A 16213-nucleotide genomic window follows, 5' to 3' on the forward strand; every position below is an offset into this window, starting at 1 on the left:
TGATCAGACTGCTTTACTAAAAGCCCAAATAGTTGCTTATGCAGGGATTTAGGATATTAAGTTGAGAATCTTGGTTTTTATGCCCAGAGGTCACTGAAAGTAGAGTGACTTTTTTTAGGTGCTTTGGGACTTCTTCGGTAAAATGCATTTCTAACAAAGTAATTTAAGGTTTTTAAAAGTCTCCTTGTAATCATAATATTCTATATGTTACAATTAAGGTGTTCTGACCTGTAGAACCCCTATGAGATGTGTTTATTAGATGAGAAATTTTAAGCGGTAGCGTTGGTTAGTCTGAAGTTTTGAGGGATGTAATGTTATATTTCTGCTTCTCCCTCCCATGCAATACCCGATTTTGTCATCATGTGGCTCCTTATATTGTCCAACACACTCGGTGGTGGTTTCTTGCTGTACTAAGTTCTGTGAAATTCTTTTGAGATCCTTTTTACATTTCCCTTTGTTTTACTTCCCGGAGGGCAGGTAATGTATCAGAGCCAGCTCACTGTTTAGCTAATGTCTCATAGGTAGGAAGAGAAGGAGAAAAAAACAGGGAAGGGAGAGTGCGTCACGTTGGAGGAGGAGGGTAGCAAAGAAAAATGAGCTTTCTTAAACAAATTGCGTGCAGAGGGACAGGCTGCCAGGGCTCGGGCGCTTCTCGGCGGGAGCTCAGCTCTCTTCCCTGCCGGCCACGATGCAGGAAGCAGCTGGAGTCCTGAAGGAGGGTTTCCTCGTCAAACGGGTAAGTGCTCCGGTTCCCCTTCATGCGGTTCTGCTCACACGTGGAAGCAGCCCCTGAGCAGGGACCGGATCGAGCCAGGGCTCGCGGCGAGGCGTCCCGTTGGGCGCTGGGTTTGAGGGGCTCCTGCCCGCTCCCGGGAAAGGAGCTCCTCCGTGTCTGTGCAGATTCCTGCCGGGGGAGCTGCACGAACGGCAGGTGTTCACTACCTCCCTCGAGTGTCCCTGTATTGGTGTTTACCCAGAGGGAAGTGAATTATCTATCAGGATTACTCAGTTCGGTATCAGAAAGCCAGTATGTCTGCCCCTAGAGCACACCTCTGCGTAAAAAACAATACCTGGCAAACGGCTTCGCGGCAGCAGTGGAAGCGGCCGTGGGTGGATGGAGAAAGGGAAGATGTTTTGACAGTCTCTTAAGATAGTTTGTGCCTTCTTTAGCAGCCCAGCTGAGCAGGGTTTCCCATTTCATATGAGAGGATGGAGAACAGGCTATCCTTTTTGAAGGGGATCAAAGCAATACAAAGGTAGAAATGTGTTGGAAATAACTTCTTTCTTCCACACCCCTCAAGCTGCACTGTAAGAAAATTTTAGCCAACGTGGAGAAAAGAGCTGAAAGATGGTGTCACAGATTTCAGCCTTCCCAACACTTCTCCCTATAGGACCAAGTCAGTCATAGCTGGGACACAAGAGGGCAACGTTAGGAGGGGGCATAAGCTGCTTTTAGTACCAAGACCCTGTCTCAATGACTAACATTGTCCTTGACTGCACACCAAAATGTGATTCAAAGGTTTGTTCAAAGCTTTGCCACGCCTTGGGAAATGCTTTTCTACAGTACGTGGCAGTGCTTCGGGCGCTAACATGAAGGTAATCCTGGTCAGGAGCTCTCCTGGCAGGGCTCCTGGCTGGCCACCGGCCACGTTGAAGCCATGCTTTATGCGGAGAAGGGCTGCATGGCACGAGCTGTTCCTCATCCTCCCTTCTGCAGCGAGGGCAGAGCAGTCCCAGCCCTGGCTCTCCTCTCTGGGCTACGGTTGTATTTTGTGGCTTTTATATGACTGCTGAATTCAAGATGGGAAACCAAGGCACCGTGTCTGTGAGAGGAAGAGGTTATTGGCAGCACACTGAGCTGTAACTGCCAGCAGCCTGTACAACATCACCGAGATACATGGTTTGATAAGGACACAATAAAGAAGATGACTAAAGGAAACTGAGGGAGAAAGGAACGAGGGATCCAGAGAAAAAAATGAGGATGGGGGGGACAAGGTAAAGGAAACAGATTTCTTAAAAAGAAGAGAGCAGAAGCAAGGAGATGATGATCTAAATGCATTCTAAATGACTGAATTATGTATTGTAATCTATTATAAATATAAAGCAACTGTGTGGAAGTCAGGTAAAGGTAAAGAAAAAAAGGTAAGGCAACCTCCCGAAAAAGGGGAAAACTCCAAGAAGGAAAGAAAAGAGCCATAGCAAAGAACAGAGCAGAGCATTTTACTCTCAGGAAAAAAAGCCAAGAGACTTCACAACAGGTGAAAAAAACACTGAAGAAGGCAAAGGGAAGGAGAGAACAAACCCAACTTGGACAAATAGTATTTAACACAGACTAGAAGACATTAGATCTAAAGTGCCCCGGATTTTAGACACTAGTTACCACACCTTTTCTTGGAAATTGCTGGTTTTCCCCTTTACTCATAGAGAACTAATGAGCTTTGATTCCTGCCACAACTGGACCTTGCATGTTCCGTTCTCCTGGCTGTGCCCACCCTCCCCAGGTATCAGAGCTTCCTCCACCCAGAGCTTGGCCTGCTGGCTGTATGCTCCATCACCTGTAGAAAAGCAAGTCAGCTCCCCGCACCGCGAAGCTGGACCTGACACCGTCAGACAGGACTGAGCCTGTCACTGCCAGCCCGCCCTCGGTTTGCTCTCCCGTGCAGCTGGGCTAAGGACAGCCGGAGGCTGTTCACAGGGCGGGAAGAAGAGGATTTGTCTGTATGCTGGTATAACCCAGGAGGCATTTGACAGCAGCCTTCATTCGGTCTTCTGCCATTAAAAAGTGTATTTCCTTCACAGGGAGCAGCAGCACAGGGAATGTTTGAGCCCAGGAGATGGGAGGCAGGTAGGATAGAAATAAACCACGTGTTAGCACTAAGCGGGGACGTAAGGACAAGCCAATTCACCCAGCAAAGCACTCGCAAAACCACTTGGTATCTACAGACACATCAAAATTACAAACAACACATCAACCACCACCCAGGGACAACGGAGAGGAGGAGTTTGTCTCCAAGAGCCCTCATACATTTCGGATTTAGCCCTATTCCTGCCTGGTGCTCTCAGCAGGCAGGTGTGCACCTATATGACAGCTCTTTGAGATCATTCATGAAAGCTTTTGCAAGAAAAAATTCTTGCTAGAAAAGAAGATGTCCTTACTGGAGAAAGAGCAAAGCACCTTTCTATCACTCCATGATTTTGTAGCGATGGAGCTGTGCTATTTTGTTACTAAAAATGTGTATTTCAGGGAGAACAGTACTCATGATGACTTCTTGTGTTTCTTTTCATACAGTTTCTTATTGGTTTATGGTATTTTCACCCACCAAAAAAAAAAAAAAAAGAACATACAGTCATTTCTCAACGCTTGTGTTAAAGTTAGCTGTGTGGATTTCTTCCCCTCTAGGGACATATTGTTCGTAACTGGAAAGTGAGATGGTTCGTTCTGCTTCAGGATAAGCTGCTGTATTACAAAATTGAAGGAGGCAAGAAGGAACCTTCTCCAAAGGGCAGGATCCTTTTGGATGGCTGCACTATTACTTGTCCATGCCTGGAATATGAGAACAGACCGGTACGACTGGAAAAATGTATCCTTTCTCAACAATGGTCACTTTCTAACTTCTCCCTAGTCTTTTCCTCTCCTCCTGACTTCTTTGATCACTGCAACCATATCACTGGGGTAATGTGTTTCCAGAATTTGGCCCAGCCAAAAACAAGCTGCTGTTAGCGGTGTAACCAGGACGAGCAATGAACTCCCTCATTGTGTCTTTGCTGTTCCCTGTGCCCAAATCTGTCACAGCCATTAACAAAAAAAAACCCACACACAACCACCCCTGCACACAGTGGGAAGAATAAACGCAAATGCATCAGCCCAGTGGTGTGTAGAGGGACGACACAAACAGCTTAATAAAATCTGAGGAGGATGGGGAAAAAAGAAAACTTATCATCTCTGGTAGTTGCCTGTGACCATGGGGCACTCCCAGGCAGCCAGGTCAGACTCCCTTTTCCTTTGCCAACGAGACATCACTGCTGTGGACAGTTTCCAGCAACAAGGCTTGGAAGGGAACGTGCCTCCCGCGCTTGTCCGCTCACCCGCGGGTAGTGGCAATGCAGACTTCCCCTGAGCGGGGCCAGGAGGGAACCGGCTGTCAGTTGCTGACTATTTCAGTAATTCCCAGGGCAGAAGGAGCCTAGTGAGAGGTTGTGGTTGTTGAGAAACCAGAGATCTGGATATGAAATCTCCATAGTCAGCAGCACATGCCTATGTAAGAGTCTCTGGGTGGTCTGCTCTCTTTTAAGTACCACAAGCTCCAAGCATGCAAATCATGCTTGGAACTGAAAACCCAGGGATCAGGGCAGGGAGGAAGCCAAAAAAATCCCAGAGTTGTGTCCACCATCCTTCTGGTCAAGAATTGCTCTGTGCTGCTCAGGTGGGATGTCATATCAGACTTGTGTCACTTGGGCCAGCACCAAAAGAAGCAAAATGCAAGTGGAGGACAATAGCTAAATGATGTTATTGCTTTCCACTTCTTTCTCCACAGCTACTCATCAAACTAAAGACAAAAACCAACACAGACTATTTCCTTGAATGTTGCTCCAGGGAGGAGCGAGACTCTTGGGCTTTGGACATCACTGGAGCTATTCATGCTGGTCACCCAGTACAGGTACAAGAGCTTCACAGAATGAAGAACTCTTTCAAACTACTAGAGAATATCAGCCTCCAGTAAGTGTATATGGTTTCTTCTTCCGCTGTTGCTGTAGTTTGCAAAGCACCTGAGCTGATGGATGGGAGGGTCAAGGGAAGCTCCTCTGTGCACGGATCCACTCCCGTGTGGCCTCTAAACTGGCTGCTCTGCCCTAGGTTTGCACATACTTTTGCCAGGGCATGAGAACGCACGTTTTCCTGACCATCATTTTTTGTGAGTATGTCCGTTCTGCACGGGCACCTCACTGCTGGCTTGGAGACCTTCCTAGTCAGCTGCAAAGGTTCTCCTTGGGGAGATGTATTGCCTCGGAAGATGTAATGTCAGGGAGAGACTGAGCAATGACATTGTTCATGCCATGTTGGGGAGCTTTGAAAGCTGATAGCTGGAATCCAGACTAGAAACTTTAGGGTGCATCATTTTAAACAACAGGAAACAGAGAACTGATTAAGAAATAAAAAAATTACATTAATCTGGTTTCTGTTGAGAAGGTAAATGGAGGCTGACTATAGCTCAGTTTGAAGGGCTTTAAATTGCAAGATGCTTTGTGAGGCATCTTGCTTATTAGTGTTAGTGCTGCTATTGGGAGAATAAAGGTTTTCTATACCATATTCAGGGCAAAACTTTTGGGGGAATATCTAGGCTGTTTCCCATCTTTATGTTGGTAATCATTAGGACATCCCAGGCACTGACAGGAGTATGTGGCAATTTCTACCTGTCTTTCTCTTCTACTAACATTGTCCTGTGTTCTCTTTACAGCCACATAGTGGAGAGAATGTGTGACAGCAGTACTGGAATTAAGCTGACTCGCAACTTGGAGCACGGCAACAGATACAAAGAGACCTTCACAGGTACACCTGCTGCAGGCAAAGAGCTTCCTCGCATCTGACACGCCACATTGCAGAGACAAGGGAGCTACTGTGCTGCCTTCGTGGTGGGATCAGTTGTGGCGCAGTGGAAAGCAGTGGTGCAGCCAAGCTCTCCGACACCTTTCTCCCTTGCTCTTTGGATATATGGAAGCACACATAGGACGCTACACTTCTGGTCAACCTTGCACTTCACTGACAGTCTTTGTGACGGTGCCAAAATGTTTCAGCAAATGAAGACCTGTGTGGCATGAAACCATCTGTCTCACCTTGGAAGAGCACACTGTCGTGGTATGAGAGCTGCCTTTCTCCCTGCAGGTTCTGCCCTGGTGGACTGGCTCATCTCCAATAGCTTTGCCGTGTCACGATTCGAGGCCGTCACCTTGGCATCCATGCTGATGGAGGAGAATTTCGTCAAGCCCGTGGGAGCCCGCAGCACCGAGGCCACGCGCTACAGTGACCTCTCTGAGCAGTTCCTGGACGACTCCACCGCACTGTACATGTTTGTAAGTGATGCAGCTGCCAACAGAGGCACCTCCTCTGCCCCTCGCTTGATTTGGGGCAGTGGTAAAGGGGACACGCACAGCATGCAACCGAAGGCAAACTACGCAGGCTATGAAAGTAAACACAGACGGAGCAGCTCTAGGCTTCTAAGAGTGCTAACACTTGCGCTTTTGCTGGAGACAAATAGCTACACGGATATGGAGGGATCTACAAATTTCATAATTAGGCATTAAAGGGGTGTGTCCCTCGAGTGCAGCGCTGTGCCTGTGTTTAACGGAGGCCATGCTGTAGTTATGCTAAAGCTCAAGGCCACGGTGCGTGAGTAGGCTTTACAGCTGTAATTTGTTGCTTGTAAATCTTGGACCTACAAAGCTGAGCAGCAGGGCTATGGAGTAGAATTTACTCAAGAAACCTGAGCTAAAAACAGCTCAAGGAAAATAAAATGCAGAACTTTGCACATAAAAGTGTTGTTTAGATTAAGAAGAAAAGTGGAACCATCTTTTCCCTATTTGCAGGCTGAGAGCAGTAAGAAAAACACCATTTCCAAGGAAGAGCTACAATTTAACATCTCTGAATTAAGTGGCACAATTGTGAAGCAAGGATTCTTAGTGAAACAGGTAAATACAGTCTTTGAACCTTCACTGGGAGACAAGAAAAGTGACAGCTCTTAGGGCTTCCTAGAGAATACATGTGATTTATACGAGCATGGGTGGAGAGTTGTGGCCAGCAGAGCTAACTTGCCTGTCGGTACTACTATCAGAGATCTTGTGGTGAAGAGTTTCTAGTTATAAACAAGTGATCCATGCAACTTGCCACTCAGGCAGGTTTCATTGGATTATTCTGTATATATTGAGTGTATACTGAAAGGTATAAAACTGTATCAAAAGCAAAAGTCCCACACAAACTCCAAATCCCACCAGAGGTGTTGCATTCACTTCCAAGCAGGTCCACAGTTCCTCTGGTTTAGCCTAGCCCCTCTGGGTCGTGTGAGCCGCTGTGACGTTCTGCTGGCTACAGACAAATGTCGAAGCTGAGTAGACTGACTTCTGCATGAAGTGGAAACTTACCTGTGGACAGTCACTCATGCACACGTGGATGCTCTGGTGGTGGTGAGACCTGTTTTCTTTTGGCACCATTACCTGTTGGCAATAATTGTTTGCAGGATCCCACCTTCAGTCTGTAAGATTTAGTTTCTGACCCTTGCTACGAACAAGGTGAGGATCAATCACGCTGTTTCAAAGCATAATGCAGCCTCCCGCAGAGGTGTGCCCTGAGCTGCGGTTTTTGTGTCGTGCAAACTGGATCATCAGGTGCCCCCCAACCTCCGGGAGCTGGGGGATGCTCTCAGGGCCCGGCACAGGCTCACCGTGCTGCCCTGCACCCTTGGCAGCTGAGAGGTTGGAGCCAGCTGAGGCTGGAGGGGAAAGAGTGAAGAGCTGCAAAAGGACCTGATGTAATCCCCTCAGAACACACACAAGCATGGGGTTTTAATCCAAGACCCATATTTAATCTGAAATTAAGAGCAGGAATCAGGTATATAAACACTTTGTCACTTTGCTTTCTTGGGTCTCAGCACGAGGGAGAGAGGATGGATGAAGAAGGATGTTAAGCAGAAAATCCTGGGAGTGACTGCAATGTCAGAAAAGACTTTTCTCTGTTGGCTCCAAAATGTCTTTTTTCAATGCCTATTCAGGTCTTCCCTACAGCCTGCAGGAAAATGGTCATTGTAGGAGGATTTTACTGGTGGTAACTTTAATTATTCTGTTCTGCAGGGGCACAAGAGGAAAAACTGGAAGGTGAGGAGATTTGTTTTGAGAGCTGATCCTGCTTTTTTGCACTACTATGACCCCACCAAGGTATGTGAGTGGGGAGTTACTACCCCCAGAAATCCTCTTACAGACCTAAACATTATAATGAAAATCCAATTCTGTTGTAAATATTTCTCTCACCCAAATCTCCTTCTGTGTTCCTCTATCCGTTTCCTTGGGAATACGACCTCTCTGGCCTTACCCTGGGAGGTTGTCCTTGTAGGATTTTCTATCCCTGCATCTTCCCTCCCGGAGCAGCAGTCATCTTGGGATTTGTCTCTTGCTTTACCCACACCATCTGGGATCATGCTCCTGCAGGGATTCTTCCTTGCCTGCGATCTTTCTGGGCTGACATCCCACCGCTTGAGGGTCATACTGCTACTGGGACTTTTTACATTCTTATTCCAACATTGCATAGGGTCTCCTTGATGCCAAAGTATTTATAGGAATTTCTGCTACTCAGTTTTAAACTTGCTCAGGGAATAGTAGAATTTATCTTAATGGATATAATAATCAATGTGAGCAACCCAGAAGAGCTTGTGGATCCATCAGCCCCAGATGCATAGGGTACCACAAAGCCCAACAGGCTGCTAAAAGAAAACACAAAAAACATAACAGTGAAAGAGCTTATGGAGCTAGTTCATTTTTTGTTGCCTGTTTCTTTGTGGGGTTCTTTTGCACTGCAGCTCACTTTTGTAATGCTATAAACTCAAACTGCCAACCCTGAAGATCACACAAGAGAGCCAGCCTGCTAGTGAAAACGGTCAAATTTTTCCCATACAGTCTCAGTGAAAAGCAGCAAGCTAAAAACTTGCACAAATATATATATTTTTAATATGGGATGTTGTTGACAAGACTATGCATAAGTTTGAAATGTGATTGTTACCCTACCCTTGTGCTTTTAATTGATCTCCACCATTCCCAGCTACATCAGAGAAACATCTGAGACTGCAACAACATAGTAATGCATTTAATTACATGTCCTAATTGACTTCTCTTGTGACATAGATGTTTTATATCTGGAAAGACTGGCATTATACCTCCACCTTCATAAAAATAATGGATGTGCTTTGGGAAATTATTCTAATGATGATATTTTCCAGATAAGTCTCATGTCCTTTTTCTTTGCAGGAAGAAAACAGGCCAGTAGGTGGCTTTTCTCTTCGTGGCTGTCTTGTCTCAGCTCTGGAGGACAACGGAGTCCCAGCAGGTAAGCACGAGCCTCTGAACTTTCATAGATACATATTTAGGCCATAGCAATGCAGTCTTTGGGTGTGGGTTTGTGTGTATGGTTGGCTGTATGCACAAGTGGGCTGGCCTTCCCTCTCCCCTCGCAAGCAAGTGAAGAGGCATATCGTAAAAAATCCCCATACTGCAGGGTTGTCCAGACCAGAGGGGAATTTTTTTAACGTTATTTCCACATTTCTTGGGTGTTCTGCTTTTTATGGGCTTTTCTCAGTCAGATGACCTCTAAGGCAGTCCTAAGACACTGGTTAATATTCCAGAGTTAACAGACAAAGAGGAAACACCTTCTTTTTGGATGCTGTTTAACTCAAAAGTCTTGAGGCATCCCCTGATGCCATCCCTTTTCCGTGTGTCCTCTCTACTTATGCTATGACCTTTTCCTTTTTGATCTGCTAGAACATGAATGTAGGGGAGACATAAAGAAAGCAATGCAAAAACCACTTCTGCTAGTGAATATGCTTAGGTTAGGCATTTGTCTGGAACCTCAGCCTCACAGCTAAGTCTTCCTGCTGTTAAAGCAATTTATTTTATGACAGTAAGCACAATGTGTGGGTCTTGAATAGGGTTTCAAAAAGATATGGTTCAGGCTAGGGGGCCATGGTGAACAACAGAACTCCTTGCTAAGAGGAACCCTAAGATGGCCAGGAGCAAATCTCATCTACTGCACAAACTGGTAGGGAGTTCATCCCTCCATTGTATAACTCAAGTAAGATTCTCCATCTAAACTGCAGCTATTTTATATATGAAGCATAGTACACAGTAGTTCATGCAGTCTGTGTGAGTACATATGTACTATGTATTTATTTTGCAGAAGGGAAATCAATGACACAAGACCTTTAAGATGTCTTATCCATACTGAAATGGAAAGGTCTGATACTCTAATTCACTAAATTAAAATTTTTCCCTATGAAGCTTCATATCTGCCACAAAGCATTTCTCTGTGCACCTTCCTGATCTGTTATACTTTTTTTCTCTGCAGGAGTGAAGGGCAATGTGCAAGGGAACCTCTTCAAAATCATCACCAAAAATGACATTCATTATTATATCCAGGCCAGCTCCAAGGCAGAGCGAGCACAGTGGATTGAGGCAATCAAACCACTGACATGAGTAAGGTGGACTCCATGCCAAATTCCAAGTCACATTTGTGACCAAGTTTCCTGCTCTCATTGTCTGGGAGTGTTGTTTTTCCCTTAGATAGTGTATTTTTGTTATTTGTATCACCATAGCACCTAGCAATTCCTGGCACACTAGCATCCCAGGTGCCTAGGAGTCATGTAGATTCAGAATGAGTCCCCACCAAGATCTGACCAAGAGACAAAAGACAACAGGTGGATACAGACAGGGCTTTACAAGGAAACAATGTGATATAATATTCCAAGATGGAAGAAAATAATTCTTTTGTACAAGTATTCAGTCTCTATCTGTCAGATCCAGGTTGTGCTTTATCCTAAAGCAGCAATGTCTTGCTCCTTTCCCCTTTATAAAGGGTCTCATAAACTTAATTAGTTAAGATTGACTGAATCATGAATGCTCCTGGTGTCTGAGGCTGCCTTTCTTGGTGCACCACAAGAGTCTTTTGCTAAGCCACAATCCAGCCACCATGATAAGCACTATTACAAAACAAACCAGGGGTCTGTCTGTCCATCCATCTGCTCTACCATTTGGTTCTCTGTTAGTCTGGAAAAGACCAAAGGATCTTCCTCTCAGTATATAGACTGTTCTTGTGCTGGTAATGGCCCACAGCAGTACAGGATCCTGAATATCAAATCAGACCAGTGGCAGTTATTCCAGACAGTTGCTGGTTCTGAATATATTGGAAGAAATCACTTAGCCATAAAAGCGAGATGTTTCCTCTTGATTATCAACATAAATTGATTTATGTGGAGCACCATTGGGACTGAGAACTCTAACGGCAGTTCTGACTATTGCTTTTTCTATTTTAAGCCATTAAATCTTCCATTATTTGTGTAGTAAACTTAACTTTGATATAATTAAATATAAAAAAGTTTGAAGTGTGCATTTGAATCTCCTGTGCCCTTTAGATATGATTTTTCTCAGAGAGCAGTTTGAGTATATGAAAATAATGGTTTCATACACTAAATTTAGGTTTGTATAGAAACTGAGACATTCTCTGCAAGACCAGAGGGTAGAATGGAATGTAAGAGATGATTAAAACACCCGACCAGCCTGCTGATATACTATTTTCATAAAATTCCTCATGTTATCAGAGTACCTGTATCTGACAGCCAGGCTCTGCAGAGCCTCCAAAAGCCCTCTGAACACAGCATGCTATATATCTTTCCTGAAGTCACAGAGGAATTTGATAGCCCTCTACCCACAGAACCCCCCCTTTGCAGATTTTTTGTTCTACAAGTTATGTACTGAAGAAAAAGTCCCTTCATCTAGAGACTTTCCCCTTCATCCTATGTTATAACCAACCAATCATAACAGAGCCAAAGGCAGCAGTTACGATATATGCTTGTATATGTATTAGAATATCCATGTATTTAGGACTTCCTTCTAAATCTACAGCAATGAAATAACAGCACAACACTCACGTGCATTCAAATATTTAATGGAGCTGGTAAAGAAGCTGGCCAGCAGAGATGCAGTTTTAATTAGATACAAGAATGGGCAATGCAGTTCCAGCTACAGATACCATTTCCTAGGGCTGATCCAGAGAAGACTCTGAAATCCGCAGCTGTTGAAACCTTTCAGTTCACGAGAACGCTACCTGCAAGAGACAGGGATGGTGGTAAGGCATTTATTGCTCTGTACTGTTGGAAGCACAAATGACCTTGTGCTGACTGAGCAGAGATTCCAGGAAAAACAATTCCCTCCTGATAACATGAGCCTTGCTGGGGCCCACCAGACTCCCTTATTCACTTATAAGGAAATCTTCTGCTTCTCTTTTCTCAGTCCCACCATCTGCATACTGCCCAGTTTTTGTCACAAGACTAACAGCCACCCCACCGCAGAGGACTGACCTCCACTAGCTGGCCTGCCTGGGTGCTAGGGGACCACAAGGATGTGATATACTGCATAACAGCATAAACCTTGCGGTTTGGGAGGCCAAGAGAGTATCTCAGCAAAGGCCCTCTCATTTACCTGGACCAGCCATAGCTCTGCAATTGCTGCGTGTGTATGAGAAAAAACAGTGTGTATTTCAGCCACATCAGCAAATAAAAATGATACAGTTCCTACGCTCCAGAATCAGCCAGGGGAAAAAGATAAAACATTTCTCAGACAGGGGAAAGTACATTTGCCTCTGTCCTCTGGTGATACTGTGGTCTCCTTTTTTTCAAGCCACTTTGGTAAGCTTGATGTCCCCTGTGATCTGCAAAGCTTTCACCAAATTCAGGGGCTGAATGCGGTGAGTGAAGTCACAGAGCTGCCGTCCATCAAGCAAGACTCGTATTTGCTGGTGTTCACATAAGAGCTCCATCTGCAAAAGGACAGGGGATGGTGTTAGAGACAAGCGGCAGAGCTGATTTCACCAGCATGGACTTAGAACCCCATGTGATGGGGATAGGGAAGCACAAAGTCTACCGGTTCTTCTGAAATGCCCCTAATAAATGACCTACTCTCTGCTGAGGTGATACTGTAAAGTTCCTTATAGTGCGTTCTCTCACTAAGACTAGAGAGATTTCTGTGTCATACTAGAGTAGTTAATCTGTCCATTTCAATAGTTAGCTATTTGTGGTCATATACATAGCCTTCAGCCTTTCTCTCTCCCTTTTCTACACTTTAATCCTAGTATCCCCAAAATTACCTTAAATGTGTCGCCTGCAGTAAATGGGAAGTAGGGAATAGTCTTCTCTTCTCTTCCCCATTTCCCAGCAATTCGTGCATTTCGAGTGATGGATTTGTCACTAAAGTTGACTGTAAATAACAGCCCAACATCTTTGTTTGCATCCACTGGATCACAGAGCAGAGTCACTGAAAAGCTGAAAAAACAATTAAAAGACTGGCGTTTTCAGAAATGTGAAAGGACAGGGTGAGCACATCAGAAGCCTATAAAGACTAGTGACAGCTGTTGATTTCTTGTCAGACTGAAACACGGGACTGCTACGCAGGCTGTGCACAGGCTTAAAAGCTGCAGAAAGGTATGAGAATGGGCTGGTTTTTGCTTCTCCTCCAGTTTCTGGTAGGATGCTAGTGACTTCTGATGTTGCTTTCCCTCTCTTGTGACTGGAATCAAACACATTCGTGGATGAGCCAATTCCAATTTGTATCATAAAAGAAGTTATGGAAAACTCTTCACCAGCATTGATTGCATTGGAGCTGATCTCTGTAGATGCAAAGAAGTGTAATGACAGCACAGTTGCTGCCACGCAGATTAAACACAGCATTGAATCTGCACCTCCTGTGCCAAAACCACTTGTTTTCAAATGGTGTTGATTCCAGCCCCCAGCAGACAAACGAGATGTGGGTTCAAAACTGCACCTCTTCCTGGAGGAGGAATGCCCCTTGTGTGCCCCCTCCACTTCGCATTAGATAAGGGCAAGCAATAGAAAATGCTGGCTGGGCAGCCTGGAGGTCCAAACAGTGAATTCTCTCTCACCGTTTTCATCTCAGTGTAAGAGTAGGAAAATTAGAGCTATAAATTATGAATCCGTATGACTTTCTTCCTCCTGAAGAACACAGACTCTCAAGAAATCATTTGAATTCAGAAGACAGGTAGGAGCACTTACGGCAGGGGTGAAGCCCCCACCAGCCCCTTCACCTACCTCTTGGGGTTGGAGTGTACCACCCCTATGACCGTGAGTTTCATGGCTGGTCTCAGGCCACCTTTAATTTCACCAACATACTGCTCCACCTGCAGGGAACAGTGAAAACGTGCTGTGGTAGGTCACGCCGTGGGTAAACCGGCTTTAACAGCTGCTCTGGTCAGCTCATATAGCTTGATTTTATTTTTACGCGTACAAAAGAACTTAAAAATATTTCTGGCCTACAATACTTCTTGTGCTTTTGGTACAAATTCTGCCAGTTCTGGTATCTGAAGCAAACGAGGGGGCTGCCATAACCGAACCGCTGGTACCCAGGTGTGGGCTGCCTGACAGGACTGCTGGCTCCGGCGGGCGGTTTCTGAGCAAAACTGCTGTCAGTAAGATGCGTGGCCGCTGTCTGATATGCGTGACTGGTGACCCCGACGGCACGCCTCGGGTGGCTCTGGCTCTTCAGGTGACCAGCGCCCCTCCCCAAGACTCCCCAGGCCTGTAGGTACTGCAAGCGCTGTGGCTGTGGCGACCCACACATCACACAAGTGGCAGGACCCGGATAGCTGACGCACCTGGGACGAGCCGGTGAGGGCTGCTATGGTCTAATGACACAAGGTAGCCTCTGTCCTCCGCCATAAGAGCGCAAAGCCAGCATAGATGCTGCCTCGCCGCTGCGCGTTGACAGAAATGCAACCGCCTCCTCATGGCTGATCCCAGTCACACCTGTCCCCATCACTTTTTCAAAGCCAGAAAATGGCTTCTCGGTAGATCTACTTTTGTCCCATTCACAGAGACCTGTAGCTGCAAACTCCACCCAAAGGTCAGAGCTACATTTACTTGCTCCAAGTAATTCTCTAACAGCTTCAACGCTCAGTGGATAAACTAATACAGGCCATGGTTGACATTGAAAAATAAGAGAGAGAGCTTGGAAACAAGTGATAGGGACGTTTTGAGACTTCAGTTTCAGAAATGGCTTTACAATGTAAATGCCAGAGTACTACAGAGTATAGCATGTAATCATTCCCTATGCAGATTCACTTAGAAAGAAGCTGCTATAAAACACCAAGCGTTATTAGCAATTTGTGTCACACTGATAATATTCCAAGGCAATGCACAGCAGGCCCGATTCTAGATAAAAAGCGCTTTATCGTTCCAGTGTTCCAAGGTAAAAACTCAGACAGTTTTTGCTAGAAGGCCTGCACAATATAGCCATAGTTTAATATTTTGACTCTGAGAAGCACTACATCAGCACGGAAACCCGCAGACTTCTGTTCACAGCAACTGGGCTTCCATTCAAGCTCAAGTTGCTATGGCTATTTGATAAGTGTTTTTAAATTTTGGAAAATATAACCAATGTTAGATTTTTAAATTGTTGAATGCCAGCTTGCTTAACAGAAACACAAATTCAAGATGAAAAATGTTTTGCCTATACTCCATTTCCTAATTTCAATATACTAGTTATATGTTCTGCTAAAATGATCTTAAACAATTTATTTTCCCACCATGAAATATCATTTCCCATGATATTTACATGCAGCTACCTTTACAGCTTCACAGATATAATAATAAACCTCTAATTCCTAAGAATGCCAATCTAGGAAGGAAGTAATTTAAAAAATGCAAAAAATGACAGCACTACTGCTGATTGTTAATAACATACATTTACCCTTGCAGAAGTGGGTAGGTGACTCCAGCAGGTATGTTTTGAACTTCGTAACAAAAGAAAGGCGTCAACCACCTGAGATGTCTTATGTGAGGGAGCAGCTCCTCAAGTAAGGAGTCTGACTGTGAGGAGATAGATACTTCAAATTGAATAAAGCAATTAGAGAGTAGGTAATAGGCATAAAAGATGCCAGGCTAAATGAGCTTCATCCTCATACAGGTCCTGCGTCCCACTAAAGCTCCTTACATACCTACACAAGAGAGAAGATACGAAGAAACACTCCAAACTGAAAGTGCAGGGCAAGAAATTATTTGTGCCGTGCTGCACCATAGCAAGCACAAGGAATCAGAATGGAATAGATCGAACAACTACCACATGGTTTCAGCTCTTCCAGCATGTCTGAAGTAGTGAATTCAGAGGCATGACTACCCACGCGCCATTTCTCTGCTGATATTGAGTTGACAGTATAGGTGAAAAATACGCAGGACACCGTAAGAGGTGATGGTACAAGCTCCTGCAGCATCTTACGCGGTTTATTGGTGCATCCCAGCATGGCACATGGACATAGCCCCCTTCCCATATTTTCCATTCAGGAGCCCTGGGAACTCACTCAGGCACTTACTTTGGGACACCTCGCCTCTGTCATCACTGCTCTGCCTCTTATGCTTGCCTCCGCCGCCGCAGTCCCCGGAGGAGTTTTTGTTTTGTG

The 16213-nt window shown here is 45.1% G+C and overlaps 2 protein-coding genes across 2 annotated transcripts; one reads left to right on the forward strand and one right to left on the reverse strand.

Annotated features, from left to right (window-relative positions):
- Positions 1 to 688: 688 nt before the first annotated feature.
- Positions 689 to 10227, forward strand: PLEK2 (pleckstrin 2; the record flags this gene model as incomplete). Its single annotated transcript, XM_082000332.1, has 9 exons — positions 689 to 736; positions 3401 to 3565; positions 4536 to 4717; positions 5457 to 5548; positions 5882 to 6069; positions 6583 to 6684; positions 7840 to 7923; positions 9007 to 9085; positions 10100 to 10227. The coding sequence occupies 9 exons, from the start codon at positions 689 to 691 to the stop codon at positions 10225 to 10227; spliced, it is 1068 nt and encodes a 355-aa protein (XP_081856458.1).
- A 2194-nt stretch (positions 10228 to 12421) lies between these two features.
- Positions 12422 to 16150, reverse strand: LOC309405938 (galectin-related protein A-like; the record flags this gene model as incomplete). The annotated part of the gene is made up of 4 exons (XM_082000913.1): positions 12422 to 12565; positions 12893 to 13067; positions 13851 to 13939; positions 16127 to 16150. The coding sequence occupies 4 exons, from the start codon at positions 16148 to 16150 to the stop codon at positions 12422 to 12424; spliced, it is 432 nt and encodes a 143-aa protein (XP_081857039.1).
- Positions 16151 to 16213: the final 63 nt, after the last annotated feature.

Source organism: Phaethon aethereus, assembly GCF_964289735.1.
Source record: "Phaethon aethereus genome assembly, chromosome: 5".
Classification (NCBI taxonomy): domain Eukaryota; kingdom Metazoa; phylum Chordata; class Aves; order Phaethontiformes; family Phaethontidae; genus Phaethon; species Phaethon aethereus.